At 55.5% G+C, this 13,315-nt stretch overlaps 1 protein-coding gene and 5 non-coding genes across 6 annotated transcripts; 4 read left to right on the top strand and 2 right to left on the bottom strand.

The window, feature by feature from the left end:
- Nucleotides 1–9: 9 nt before the first annotated feature.
- On the top strand, nt 10–81 carry Trnad-guc (transfer RNA aspartic acid (anticodon GUC)). The gene has a single exon. It is a non-coding gene; the product is annotated as a tRNA-Asp (tRNA).
- Nucleotides 82–664: 583 nt separating this feature from the next.
- Nucleotides 665–736, top strand: Trnag-ucc (transfer RNA glycine (anticodon UCC)). Its single transcript has one exon. It is a non-coding gene; the product is annotated as a tRNA-Gly (tRNA).
- Nucleotides 737–1,139: 403 nt separating this feature from the next.
- Nucleotides 1,140–1,212, top strand: Trnae-cuc (transfer RNA glutamic acid (anticodon CUC)). The gene has a single exon. It is a non-coding gene; the product is annotated as a tRNA-Glu (tRNA).
- A 2,699-nt stretch (nt 1,213–3,911) lies between these two features.
- On the bottom strand, nt 3,912–4,645 carry LOC131925315 (GTPase HRas-like). Its single transcript, XM_059280610.1, has one exon. It carries the CDS (start codon nt 4,611–4,613, stop codon nt 4,041–4,043), a length of 573 nt encoding a protein of 190 aa, XP_059136593.1. The 5' UTR covers nt 4,614–4,645; the 3' UTR covers nt 3,912–4,040.
- Nucleotides 4,646–10,182: 5,537 nt separating this feature from the next.
- Trnae-cuc (transfer RNA glutamic acid (anticodon CUC)) lies at nt 10,183–10,254 on the top strand. The gene has a single exon. It is a non-coding gene; the product is annotated as a tRNA-Glu (tRNA).
- A 2,878-nt stretch (nt 10,255–13,132) lies between these two features.
- On the bottom strand, nt 13,133–13,215 carry Trnal-cag (transfer RNA leucine (anticodon CAG)). The gene has a single exon. It is a non-coding gene; the product is annotated as a tRNA-Leu (tRNA).
- Nucleotides 13,216–13,315: the final 100 nt, after the last annotated feature.

Here is a 13,315-nt window from a genome sequence, read left to right on the forward strand (position 1 = left end):
TCGCGGTCCTCCCCGTTAGTATAGTGGTGAGTATCCCCGCCTGTCACGCGGGAGACCGGGGTTCGATTCCCCGACGAGGAGACGTGCCATCTTTTTAGCCAGACCGTCGGCCACGGCTGCGCTGGCCCTTGATCCCCTTCCAAGCGCCGGGATCGGGCTGCCCACGGCCCGGCCTGCCCACCCGCCTGCGGACCCTCGGGTCCCTCGCCTGGCACCTGGCACCTGGCCCAGCACTCCGACGCCAGGGAACGGGTCGCCCTCCCCACCAGGCGACCGGTGTCAGAGCCGCCCGGGTGCGACTCTCTTGTCCTGAGCCCCCGGTGCGCCAGGCGAGTCTTGGTGGTGACCCGCCCCGAGCGGTCCCGGACGCTCGCTCTTCCCCGTGGCCCTCGCGGCGCGCCGGGTTGCTGCTGCAGTCAGGTGGCGAGAGCGCCCACAAGGGCCCGGCGTGTGCGTGCGGGAGGCGCGGCTGGGACGGCGGGGAACAGCGCGCAGCGGCGGAGCCCGGGTTGGCGGTGGCTCGGGCGGTGGCGTTGGCTTTGACGTCGGGGCGGTCCCCGTGGGGAGGGCTCAGGGCGGGAGCCGGTAGACGACGTCGCCGTCGCCGCTGTCCACTGTCGGGTGTCAGTCCCCGTCGTCGTGTGGGTGCCGTCCCGGCGGTGCGGCGTTGGTGGTATAGTGGTGAGCATAGCTGCCTTCCAAGCAGTTGACCCGGGTTCGATTCCCGGCCAACGCAACCTGCCGGTGTTTTGCCAAGGTCAAGGGCCGAGGCTGGCCCTGTCTGGCTTCTCTCAGCTTGTCCCGAGACTGCGCGACCGACCGAATGCTCGACTGATAGAAGGAAGGAGGCAGCGGGCCCGAGACGTTTTGAGGGTGTGTGTAGCGGGAGGAGAACCGCCAGGGCCAGGCGTCTAATCCGCGAGGATTCGCCCGGCTTGGCGGCGATCGCAAGAGGGCAGCGGGCAGCGGGTAGAGCAGGAGTAGGCGCAGGTGCCCGTGAGCCCAGAACAGCATCTGGTATGGCCGGTAATGCCGGGACATCCTCTCTTGTGCCGGGAGGGCGGACATTCTTTCTTAGAGGGTGGCTGTTAGCCTGGCTCATGGAGGTGAGTGTGGAGACCGTCTGGTTTGACCAATGCTCCCTGGTGGTCTAGTGGTTAGGATTCGGCGCTCTCACCGCCACGGCCCGGGGTTCGATTCCCGGTCAGGGAAGCCTTTCTTATTCCTCTCTGGACCCTCACCTCCTCCAAGCCCTCTGTCTCCTCTTGTCACCTCATGTGGGATCAATGGCGCCAACAAACCACACGCCTCCCTTTTGTTCAGGGGCATCGCGGCCCTGCTCGCCCCTGCTGCTCTCACGCCCCCACCCACCACAACATAGCCCGCTCCCTGTCTGCACAGCCCACCCTTTGCCTAGCTTCCCACTGCCGCCCACCGTCTCTCACACAAGACGCCAACTCTGCGCCTGGACAGCTCAGCCTTGCTGCTTCCCGTCCTGCCCAGCTTACACACCGCCACCATCACTCGGGCACACCCATCCATCACGCAGCCCTCGTGCACACGCTTCCGAGCCACTCATGGACCCCACAGAGTCTCCACCTCACTCCCCCGCCTGCTCTGAGGTCCAGAAGAAGCCCCCCACCTGCACACCTGACTCACCTGCCTCCTCACAGGCTCCCTGTGAGCTTTACCCTGCTCTTCACAACTCAACGTCCGCTTCAAACAAATGGAGCCATTTTATTCATTGTTTGTGTGTATGTGTGTGTGTACGTACGTACGTATGTTATATTTTTATGTATATCTTGAAAACCTCCAGCGTGGTGTTGGTATGGGATGGGTAGGGACGCGACGTGCGGTGTATCGTGGGTTGCCGTGGGGAGGTGTTAGTGCGAGGCAGACGGCCGGGTCAAGACGAAAAGCATTCGGTGTGGTTACCTTACTGAGGGCCGCCGCAGCCGCCGCCGGGCCGACAGTGCCCGTGCCCATCCTCGGTTTCCTCGAAAGCCCCTAGAGCGTCTAGGCGGAGCTGAGGCCAGGTCTGGCGTTTGTAACGCCACTATTTCTCCCGCTCCTTGGGGACCGGGGCGCATGTGTGTGGGGAAGAGGTGCAGGTGCAGGTGTGAGTCGGAAAACTGGAGCGGAACCTCGGTCCACCTGTTGGGTCCACCGCCGGGTGGGTCCCCTCGGGTCCTGACTGTACCAGCAAGTCCGAGGCCCAGAGTCCGATCCTTGAGTGCTGAAGGCTGGATTGAGTTTAGCCCAGATCGCAGGCATAGTGGGAGATGCCAGTAGATCCTGGGGGAGCCTAGACAGAGCTTTTTCCCACCGGACTCCTGTGGAGACCTGCCCCACTGGGAACTTAGGTCACCTGGGAAGAGGTGGCCTGGAACGCAGGAAAGGTTCCAGGCTCGCCCAGCCTCCCTCTTACCTGGAGACAATCAGACTCAGGGGGGAGTCAAGTCAAGCAATAACTCGTTAATTGATGGGCAGTAACCCTCTTTTATACCAGAAAACCTCAGAAACGGGGGGGGGGGGCGGGGGGGCGGGTGAAGGAACCAACCAATCATTTTAAAGATCACCCTATTTACAAGTTGTTTATGCCCTGACATCATCTCCTGTTTTTAGCATAAATAACTTGAGCTAACTTCCTTTCTCACTATTTGTCTTTAATCTCCATACAAAGGACCCAAGCTAACTTTCTTTTAGCCATCCTTTGTGTCTATTCTCTGTACAAACAGCGTAAAGGAACTTCCTCTGGTACCATTTGTATCCACTCTCTGCACAAACAGCTTAAAGCTTAAGCTCTATTTATCTAAATTTCTTACGCCAACCTCTTTGCAGCCCATGTATGCCCCACAGACGCCTACTTTTTTTTTTTTTTAAATAAGGTGGGCTGTTTACCTGTTTGGTATCCCCCCCCTTTTTTTTTTCAAGTCAAACCAGTTAAAGGTACAAGAGAGTTATCTTTCCTGACTCCTACCCCTAAAAATAGCTGATGATTTTCTAAATGAGGCTGTTTTAGTCACATTTAGGAATTATTAGGATCAGTCTATCTTTGAGTCCAGTCCCACGGAGAACTGTCAGCCCCACACATCCGGAGAAGGTGGGTGCTGAGTTGTCCTCCTCATACACGGTCACCAGTGTCCATTATGCACTTGGCCTCCAGCACATACTTCTCCCAGTTCAGGGCCCAGCGAGTGCTCACCTCCAAGATGTCTGGGTTGCAACAGAAGGACAGACTTTCCCCTTCCAAGAGTCTAGAGGTTTGAGGGAGCTACACCTTGGGAAGGAGTCTTTGATGAAGGAGAAGTACACACGGGGCGCAGCCTGTCCAATGACATCTGTCCTCCCGCTGGGTTGCGGACCGCTGGAAGACCTGGAGGAAGATGTAAGCAAAGGGAAGCTACCATTGCAGATGTTGAGCAGTTGCCAGGAACTGTGGTCCATGTTTTTGGTTGAGGTAGAGAAGGTCAGTGTCCTCATGGATGTCCTCATGCAGCCGTGTGCGGAAAGATGCTGGCCCAAGTGAAAGCTGGGGACTTCCTCAGGAGCATAGAGCAGAGGTATGCCATCCGGCTGGTCCACATACAGCCTCTCTCAGTAAGCATCCATTGAGAAGAAGAGGTCCAGTGGGGCTTTGCTCAGCAGCAGCAGCAGCAGCAGCAAAGACAGTTTTAACCTCAGCCCCGGGGCGCTGGACATCGCTTTTGCCATCGGATGTGTGTGTGAGGGCTGTGGCGGAAGAGCAGGTTGGTCTATGGCGGTGGGGTGTGGCCACACCAAAGGCCATCTCGGTATAGTTGCCATTGTCCCCAGGCTCCGAGGACATTGAGGAGCCAGTAGTGGGGCCCTGGGAAGTGGTAGCGGATACTGGAAGCAGGTGGTAGAGTTATCCTGGGGTGAGTGTCAGAGGCTGCTGCAGGGAAGATGGGGAGGCAGAAAGATGTGGGGGCAGCGGTGGTGTGGGAACGAGACATCCGGGCTGTAGCAGGAGCCAGGAAGAGCAGGACGACCGTCAGCTGGAGTACCACCATCTGATGTCACAATAGCACACACTTGCAGCTCATGTAGCCAGGGCCACTCCTATCAGGAGGGTTTAGCTCCCGTAGTTTGTGTTGCCGGATCTCACGGACAAGTGTGGAGAAGGCATCCTCCACACCCTGCCGGGTCCTGGCTGATGTTTCGATGTAGGGGATGCCATAGCTGTGGGCAAGGTCCTGGGCCTGCCAAGACTTCACAGTACGAGCGGCCAGGTCACACTTGTTCCCCACCAGCACCATTGGTACATCATACGAGTCCTTTATCCGTTTGATGTGCTCCCTGTACTGATGGATGTTGTTAAAGGACTTGGTGCTGTTGATGGCAAACACACAGAGGAAACCCTCCCTTGTGTGGATGCATTGGTCCCTCACGGCACCACATTCCTCCCAACCCGCTGTGTCTAAGATGTCCAGCAGACATGCCTCCCCATCAATGACCACCTGTTTCCGATGGAAGTCCTCTATGGTGGGGTCATATTCATCCACAAAACGATTCTGGAGCAGCTGGATGGTCAGGGCACTCTTTCCCACACCTCCAGCACCCACCACCGCAAGCCTGTATTCTGTCATCATTTTTTTGTAGGGACTGTCACTCCAGAAGCTCCTGCCCCACAAGGGGCATGAAGGAGTGGCTGGGGAGCAGAAGGCCCTGATTGGGTCCGGGGCTGGTGTCCTTGTAGCCCTGAGGCCAGAGTGCGATGGCCTCAGGGTGCAGAATAACTGAATATGGGTGCTAATTCCCTCTTTTGCTCTATTAAAACAAAAACATATTTAAATTTAACAGCTGTTTATCAGAGGATATTTGGGTCTGGGGTTAACTCCCTGCATTTGTAAAAGGGGTACCTTTAGGAAGGGTTGACAAACCTATGCTATTTTTTCCTTGTTAGTCAACCTGACCTTGGGCATCTTCCTGTTGTGGAGGGGTGGAAAGAAATTTTAGATTTCTGGCTGGGAGCCAGATTGGGGCTGTTTCTCCAAAGGGAAAGGCGTAACCATACCCCCTCCCCATAGTAAGCAGGGGATCTGGTCCCCTCCACTGAAGTGTTAGAGGGTCCCTCCATTGTACTTGAATCTGAGGTTTGGGGTTTGATTGACCCCAATGTTTTTGAAATCTGGTTTCATTGGCTCCTTTGGACAGATTCAAAATATTAATAGTAAATAAGGCCTGATGTAACTGAATATGGGGGTTTACTCCCCCTTTTTGTTTTAAAAGCTGTTCTTTAAGGCATTGGTGGTTTCTTTCAATGATTGCCTGCCCTTGAGGATTGAGGGGGATTCCTGTGGTGTGTTTTATATGCCATTGCTCAAAGAACTCTGTCATGGCCCTGCTGGTGAAGCAAGGTCCATTATCTGTTTTAATTTGTGATGACAGGCCTAAAGTAGCAAAACATTGAAGGAAATGGGAATGTGTGTGTTTGGTCCTTTCTCCCGTGTGGGCTGTGGCCCAGCAGGCCCCTGAAAAGGTGTCTGTTGATACAAAAATGTACTTGCCAAAGGGCGAAAAATGAGTAACATCAGTTTGCCAAAGGACATTTGGCTTCAGCCCTCTAGGGTTGACCCCTGGTGTCTGTAGGGGAGGCACTCTGAGAAAGGGCCGGCAGGCCTTGCATGTATGTATTATTTTTTTGAGATCTTTAACAGGTGTGTGAGGGAACCTATGTTGCAAGCCCCTCCAATTAAGGTGGGTCAGGTCATGCAAGTTAGTGGCCTCCTGTAATGTAAGCATTTGGGTCCCAGAGGCCAATTCATCCACCCAACTATTCCCCCTAGCCAAAAACCCTGGAAGTCTGGAGTGTCCTCTCAGGTGTGACACATGGATGGGATGCTCCCTCCCCTCCAGCAATCCCCTGAGGCTCATCATTAACGGAGAGATAGGGTTTGCGTCCAGGCGAATGTGTGCTTGGGGCATATGTGGTAGCAAATTCACCACATATAGGCTGTCAGAATATAGATTGAAAGGTCCCTGAACATTTTGAAGAGCCATGATACCTGCCAACATTTCTTTATATTGTGCTGATCCCTGGCAGGGTCGGAACTCCTACAGGTCTGGGGAGTCCCAATCATCTCGGAAAACGGCCTGCTCTGCCCTCATCTGTGAATACATGAAGGGCATCTGGGATGAGTTCTGATGGGGACAGTTGAGGAAGTTTTAACGGGAGTCTCCAGAGCATGACTGTCCATGGGGAAGGCCCATAATGGCAGCCAAGGGACCCTAAGAACCCTTCAAGTGAGAGTGCGAGCCGGGCATTAGCTCTGAAAGCCATTCCACATCAGCCATCCGAAAAAGGAAGACAATAGATTGAGAGTCAATTCCTAAGTCTCTGGGCTTGTGTTCTACCTCTGATTATAGCATCTGCAAGCTGATCAGCCTGAGAGTACACTTGCGGCACGCTCCCCAGGGAGGCGTGGACCCATTCAATAGGCTCTCCCTCCTGTACCAGTACTGCTGAGATTAGGGTGGCAGCTGTGAATAACCAGAGGGAGATGGGAAGATCGATAGAATATCTCCTTAGGGAGACCTTATCAAGGGTCTCCTGAATCTGCAGGAGAATGGCCCGATGTTCAGGTGTGAGGACAATGATATCCTGAGGTTTCTTGCCTTTCAGCAGGGAGAACAAGGGTACAAGGTCCTCTTTGGAAATGGGAATCCAGGGCAGTAACCAGTTGATTTCTCCCAGAACACTCTGTAACTGAGTTAGGGTCAAGGAGGCAGGGATATCCAGCTTGGGCTTGAGTGGGCATGCTCGGGTCAGAGTAAGCTCTGTACCAAGAATCTTAAAGGGTGCCACCCTCTGAACTTTGTTGGGGGCTACTGTGAATCCTCCTTTCTGTAGTTGTTCTAGCACTCTGTATACCAGATCTTGCAAGTGGGAGGGGTCCCTATGTCCCAAAATGATGTCATCCATATAGATACAATAAGTGACCCATCCTTCCTTGACAGGGGCCCTAATAAGGTGGCTAGGTATTGTTGACAGAAAGCTGGGCTATTGGCCATTCCCTGGGGTAACAGAGTCCACTCAAACCTCTGATCAGGTTGAGAAAAATTAAGGGAAGGAAGGGAGAAGGCAAATTTAGAACAGTCGTCTGTGTGGAGGGGAATAGAGAAAAAACAGTCCTTAACATCTATTACCACCAGGGCATACTCAGCAGGTATGGCTGGGACCCAGGGCAGACCCCTCAAAGGGGTGCCCACTAATTCCATCCTTTCATTTACTCTTCTTAGGTCCTGCAGCATATGCAAGGTTCCAGAGGCCTTTTTGATGACAAAAACAGGTGTATTCCAAGGGATCATGGAAGGGCTTACATGCCCAAGGTCCAATTGTTCCTTGACTAGAATATGAAGCACCTCTAACTTAGGTCTAGTAAGTGGCCACTGCCCCACCCATATCGGGTTACCCGGTTTCCACCTAATAGGGGTTACCTGGGGGGCAGTGGCCTCTAGGATTGGGGGTAGACCTGAGTAGGCTTATTGGGGTCATTCCTGTAATGGGTGAAGAAGTCCTCACCCTTTATCTTCTCTATTCCCCATCCCTTGCCTTAGGCCTCTTCTTCCTCCAAAATGTCATCATAAAAGGCCAGATGGTCAGTGGTGAGCACTGCATCCATTTGGGATAACATGTCCTGTCCCAGAAGGTTGGCCGCGAGGTTACCTGCCACAAGCGGGCGTATCTTGCCCTGTTCTCCATCTGGGCTGGTCCATTTAAGGAGTGCAACTGTCTCTAAGGACTGGGTGTTCCCCCCCCATCCCAAGTATTTGGGGTCCAGCTTCTAAGTCCCAATGAGGGGGCACCTCCTCCCAGCGGATTACTGTCCTGTCAGCTCCTGTATCCGCTAGAAAGTGGAACCTTTTTCCACCTATAACAACACTATCTTGGGGCGGTGACCTGGGGTCAAGGGAACGGTCCAGTTGACATGGGCCGCTCCAGAGGGCCATGCCTCCCCCCCTTAAGGGGGGCTCTTCCTTTGGTTGACGGGGCTAGAGGGCGCCCCTGTTTTAGTTTAAAGGCTTCCCATGGATATCAAACTTTGATCTACAGTCTTTTCTCCAATGATATCCCTTCCGACACCTAGGACAGGGGGTGGTAGGGTGCCTTATTTCTCCTGACCGACCTAAGGCCCTTTTTTGGCCATTGGGAGGCTGTTGCAGAGGTCACTCTTGCTTAAAATATCCCTCCTGCCCACATCTAAAGCAGGCCCCCGGTCGTAGGCTTTGAAGTCCCCTGACTCTGGGTTGCCAGGGCCCGTGAAAAAGCCTCAGTCAGGGCAGCCGTCTGGGAATGCAATGCTAAGGCCAGCATCTGGTTCTGGTGATGCTGGGTGCCTAGATCTTGTGTGGCTACCACCCACCGGCCCATGGAAGTCTCTTTCAGCCCTGGGCAGGCAGCAGTTCTGTATTCATTCCATCCCAGACCAGAATCTTTATAAATTGGTCCCGGAGGGGTCCAGTTGGTAGTTTGCGATTAATGCTTTGTTGGACCTGGTCTATAAATTCTGGTAGGCTCTCATTAGGCTTCTGCCTAACTCCAGCTATAGGGGGTTCTGTAGGTCCTTCATCTAGCTTACCCCAGGCTCCTAGTCCTGCCTGTTGCACCTGGTCTCGGTATGGCGCTGGGACGCCTGCTGGACCCCAGTAGAGTACCCGTCAGCAGTTCCTGCCTATATGCCTTAAGTAATCGGGATCGTGGGCTGAGCAGCTCAGTTGGCCTCTGCTCAGACTCTACATTCCTCCTTGTAGTGGGCACACCATTTGATATATTGGGTGCTTGAGAGGACAGCCTTAGCCAGGTCCAGCCATTCCTTGGGGACACAAGGATTATACGCAATATCTTGCAGTACGGTCTGGGACCAAGGGGCATTTGGCCCATCCTCTGTCACTGCCTTGCAGAGTTCTTTAAGGTCTTTAGCCTCCCATGGGTACCATTCTTTTGGCCTATTAGGGCCGGGGCCCAGATTAGCGGGAAATGACTGGAGGGTCTGTTCTTGGGGCCCTGTACTACCGGCTTCCCCGATCCCTGGCTGATGGCCAGCCATAGGTACCCCAGTCACATAGGTCCCTTGTAAGGGTAGTATATGGTAAGGAGCATTCCCCCTTTTCAAGGATATAAGGCATAGGGCTCTGCCCCTTCGGGGAATATGGATCATAAGGTGCAGAGGGGGTGACTTTAAACTTGGTCTCTTCACCTTCCTGGTCCTCTTTGCCTTCCCTGGCTTCCCCTGGCTCTTGGGGATTTTTTGGAAAAATAGCATCACCCATACTGAGGGTTTCACTTACCCTGGAAGACCGCTTAGCCTCGGCAGAAGTACTTCAAGCCCCACGTTTAGGGTGCCAGCTGTGGGGACCTGCCCTACCCGGAACTTAGGTCACCTGGGAAGAGGTAGCCTGGAACCCAGGAAAGGCAAGTGTGCACAGCTTGCCCATTCCCCGGCTTCCCTCTTACCCGGAGACAATCAGACTCAGCAGGGAGTCAAGTCAAGCAAGAATTCGTTAATTGATGGACAGTAAGCCTCTTTTATACCAGAAAACCTCAGAACACTGGGGGGGGGGGGGATGAAGGAACCAACCAATCATTTTAAAGATCACCTTATTTACAAGTTGTTTATGCCCTGACATCATCTCCTGTTTTTAGCATAAATAACTTGAGCTAACTTCCTTTCTCACTATTTGTCTTTAATCTCCATACAAAGGACCCAAGCTAACTTTCTTTTAGCCATCCTTTGTGTCTATTCTCTGTACAAACAGCGTAAAGGAACTTCCTCTGGTACCATTTGTATCCACTCTCTGCACAAACAGCTTAAAGCTTAAGCTCTATTTATCTAAATTTCTTACGCCAACCTCTTTGCAGCCCATGTAGGCCCCACAGACTCCAGTCCTCCCCTGTCCCAGAAGCGCTCCCAGTCCCGGGCACCGGGACACACCAGTGTGAAGCGGCATCTGGGAAGGGTCTGTCTGGCCTCGCCCTGGCCAGCTGTGAGAGAAGGCTGGAGGAAAACAGACAGCAGGCAATCCTTCCCTGGCAGGCATCCAAAGGGCGGCCAGGCCATCTGCTCTCACACCAGGCAGGAAGGCAGGCATTCTAGCTTAGAGGCTGGCTGTCAGCCTGGCTCGGGAGACAAGTGCACGGACCATCAAATATAGCGACGCTCCCTGATGGTCTAGTGGTTAGGATTCGGCGCTCTCACCGCCGCGGCCCCGGTTCGATTCCCGGTCAGGGAAGCCTTTCTTCTTCCTCTCTGGACCCTCGCCTCCTCCAAGCCCTCTGTCTCCTCTTGCCACCTCACGCGGGATCCTTGGCGCCAACAAACCACACCCCTCCCTTTTGTTCAGGGGCATCGCTCCTCTGCTCGCCCCTGCTGCTCTCACGCCCCCACCCACCACAACATGGCCCCCTCCCTGTCTGCACAGCCCACCCTTTGCCTAGCTTCCCACTGCCGCCCACCGTCTCTCACACAAGATGCCAACTCTGCGCCTGGACAGCTCAGCCTTGCTGCTTCCCGTCCTGCCCAGCTTACACACCGCCACCATCACGCGGGCACACCCACCCACCACGCAGCCCTCGCACACACGCTTCTGAGCCACTCATGGACCCCACAGAGTCTCCCCCTCACTCCCCCGCCTGCTCTGAGGTCCAGAAGAAGCCCCCCACCTGCACACCTGACTCACCTGCCTCCTCACAGTCTCCCTGTGAGCTTTATCCTGTTCTTCACAACTCAACGTCCGCTTCAAACAAATGGAGCCATTTTTTTTCTGTGTGTGCGTGTGTGTGCGTGTGTGTGTGTGTATGTAAATACGTATGTTATATTTTTATGTATATCTTGAATTACTCCAGGGTGGTAATGGTATGGGATGGGGAGGGACAGGACGTGAGATGTGTCGTGCGGTTGCAGTGGGGAGGTGTTAGTGCGGGGCAGACGGCCGGGTCAAGTCGAAAAGCATCTGGTGTGGTTACCTTACTGAATGCCGCCGCCGCCGCCGCCACCGGGGCCAGCAGTGCGCGTCCTCAGATCCGGTTTCCTCGAAGGCCCCAAGAGCGTCTAAGGAGAGCTGAGGCCAACTCTGGCGTTTGCAATGCCCCTGTTTCTCCCACTCCTTGGGGACCAGGGCGCATGGGTGTGGGGAAGAGGTGCAGGTGCAGGTGTGAGTTCGAAAACTGGAGCGGAACCTCGGTCCACCTGTTGGGTCCACCGCCGGGTGGGTCCCCTCGGTCCTGACCGTGCCAGCAAGTCCGAGGCCCCAGTCCGATCCTTGAGTGCTGACGGCTGGATTGAGCTCCACTGGGATGGCAGGCACAGTGAGAGATGCCAGTAGATCCTGGGGGAGCCCAGACAGAGCCTTTTCCCCACGGGACTCCAGCCCTCCCCTGTCCCAGAATCCCTCCCAGTCCTGGGCGCCTGGAGACACCAGTGTGAAGCGGCATCTGGGAAGGGTCTGTCTAGCCGCCCCCTGGCCAGCTGTGTGACTCGGAGAGAAGGCCTAGGGGGACTGACGGCGGAGGGGGAGGGTCAGAGACAGGACAATCCTTCCCTAGCTGTCATCCAAACGGGGCCATAGCGTGTGCCTGCAATGAGTGATGGATGTGGGACAGCCCACAGGGCGTAAATAGGGAAGGTATTAGGGTGCGGGCACCGGTTGAGGGTGTGTGTGGCGAGTTGTGCCTGGGGGCCGTCCCACCCCGGGGCAGGCAATCCTGAGCTGTGTAGGACACCTGGCTGAGCAAGCCAGTATGGAGCATTCTCCCACAGACAGATACTACAGCAGTTCCTGCCTCCGGGATCCTACCTTGGCTTCCCTCTGGGAGGGACTTAGGAGCCTTAAGGTGAAACAAAGGCTTCTCCACTCAAGTTGCTTTTGGTCATGGTGTTTGATCGCCATAATACAAACCCTAACTCAGGAGGAACCTGGTTCCAGGAGTGGAGTCTTGCTGTGACAGACATGATCACCTGGCCTTCCCGAGGATTGTCTAAGGCCTCTGAACTGTGGGCAGGCGGGCAAAGCACCTGACTGCTCCAAGCTGGCTGTGCTCCTCCGGAACAGCTTGGAAGGGAATGTCGAGAGCCGTGCTGACGCTGACGCTGACGACTACGGAGGCACCTGAAGTTTCAACGTTTGAAATCCCTGAAAGAACTCCGTTGGGGACCTTCGGATGTTTGGAATGAAGAAGGTGTGGTCCTGCTCACCCGGGGCTGAAGAATCGTCTGTGGTTTATGAACAAGAATCCGGACCCAGCAAGGTAAAACCTTGGCTGTGCAGGGACAATCCTTGATGGTGCTCCACTGGAGCTGAGAAGCCAGCGCTGATTAAGAAGTCAGCAGAGTCGCTGAGGTGAAATCTCCCCACCCCCACACCCCGGGGGCGGGACCTTCTTGAAGGTCAGCATGCAGATGCTGAACCCCATGCCAGCCAGCCAATTTGAAAGCGTGTAGGACTCGGTTATGTGGTGAAGGCATTGAAGGTGTGGAAGGATGGATCCCAGAGAGCAGCGGAAGCTTGGAGATGGCCACGGACATGAGAGTCCCCGGTCCAGACTGAGGCTCTGGGGCTCAGCGCGCCTCTCCCTGACGGACGCCTAGGCCCCACGTCAACCTTGCCCCTGCTGGCCTAGGAACCGGAGTGCGGGCGGGCGAATGGTAGTGCGAGCACCAAGGGTCTGGCAGGCGTTGGCAGGGAAAGGGCACCTCCGCACACGAGAATCCCCGACGACCACAGACCACCAAGATGGGTGCGGTGGGCGACTCCCACGAGAGTTGAAATGAATGGAATGGGCCAGAAAGGGCTGGCGGGCGTGAGGGCTGGGCGAAGAGTTCCGGGAGTCGGGTGGGGGTGGACCAAGTCCTGTGTTGACAAAAGAATGGCACCGGGCAGGCTGGCTGGGCTGCTGGGCTGCCGGGGTGCTCAGGAGCGGCCTTCTCACTGACTCCTGCACGCTCCCCATCCGCTCATCTCCAGGATTTGGTGGCAGCTGAGAGGAGGGCGCTGCTCTAGGCACAGGTTTGGACCCGAAGGTTGCAGGTCCAACGGAGCAGCGGCGCTGGAGGGGTTGTGGAAGGAGGCGGGAGCTGCGATCTCTCGGGGTGGGGTGGCCAAAAGCTGAGCGTGTCAGGAGTGGGATTCAAACCCACGCCTCCAGGGGAGGCGGCGACCTGAACGCAGCGCCTTAGACCGCTCGGCCATCCTGACAGCGGGTCTGGCAGCAGGCGCCCACGCGTGCGCCGGGCGGACCTGGAGCGACGGGGCGCCCGGGCACGTGGCGGTCCGGGTGCTGAGGCTGCGGGCCTCG

The sequence above is a fragment of the Peromyscus eremicus genome, chromosome 15 (assembly GCF_949786415.1).
Source record: "Peromyscus eremicus chromosome 15, PerEre_H2_v1, whole genome shotgun sequence".
NCBI classification, from domain to species: domain Eukaryota; kingdom Metazoa; phylum Chordata; class Mammalia; order Rodentia; family Cricetidae; genus Peromyscus; species Peromyscus eremicus.

Bases quoted from the DNA above. Each gene is read 5' to 3' on its own strand.
- LOC131925315 (XM_059280610.1), bottom strand. From the start codon at position 4,613: ATGATGACAGAATACAGGCTTGCGGTGGTGGGTGCTGGAGGTGTGGGA.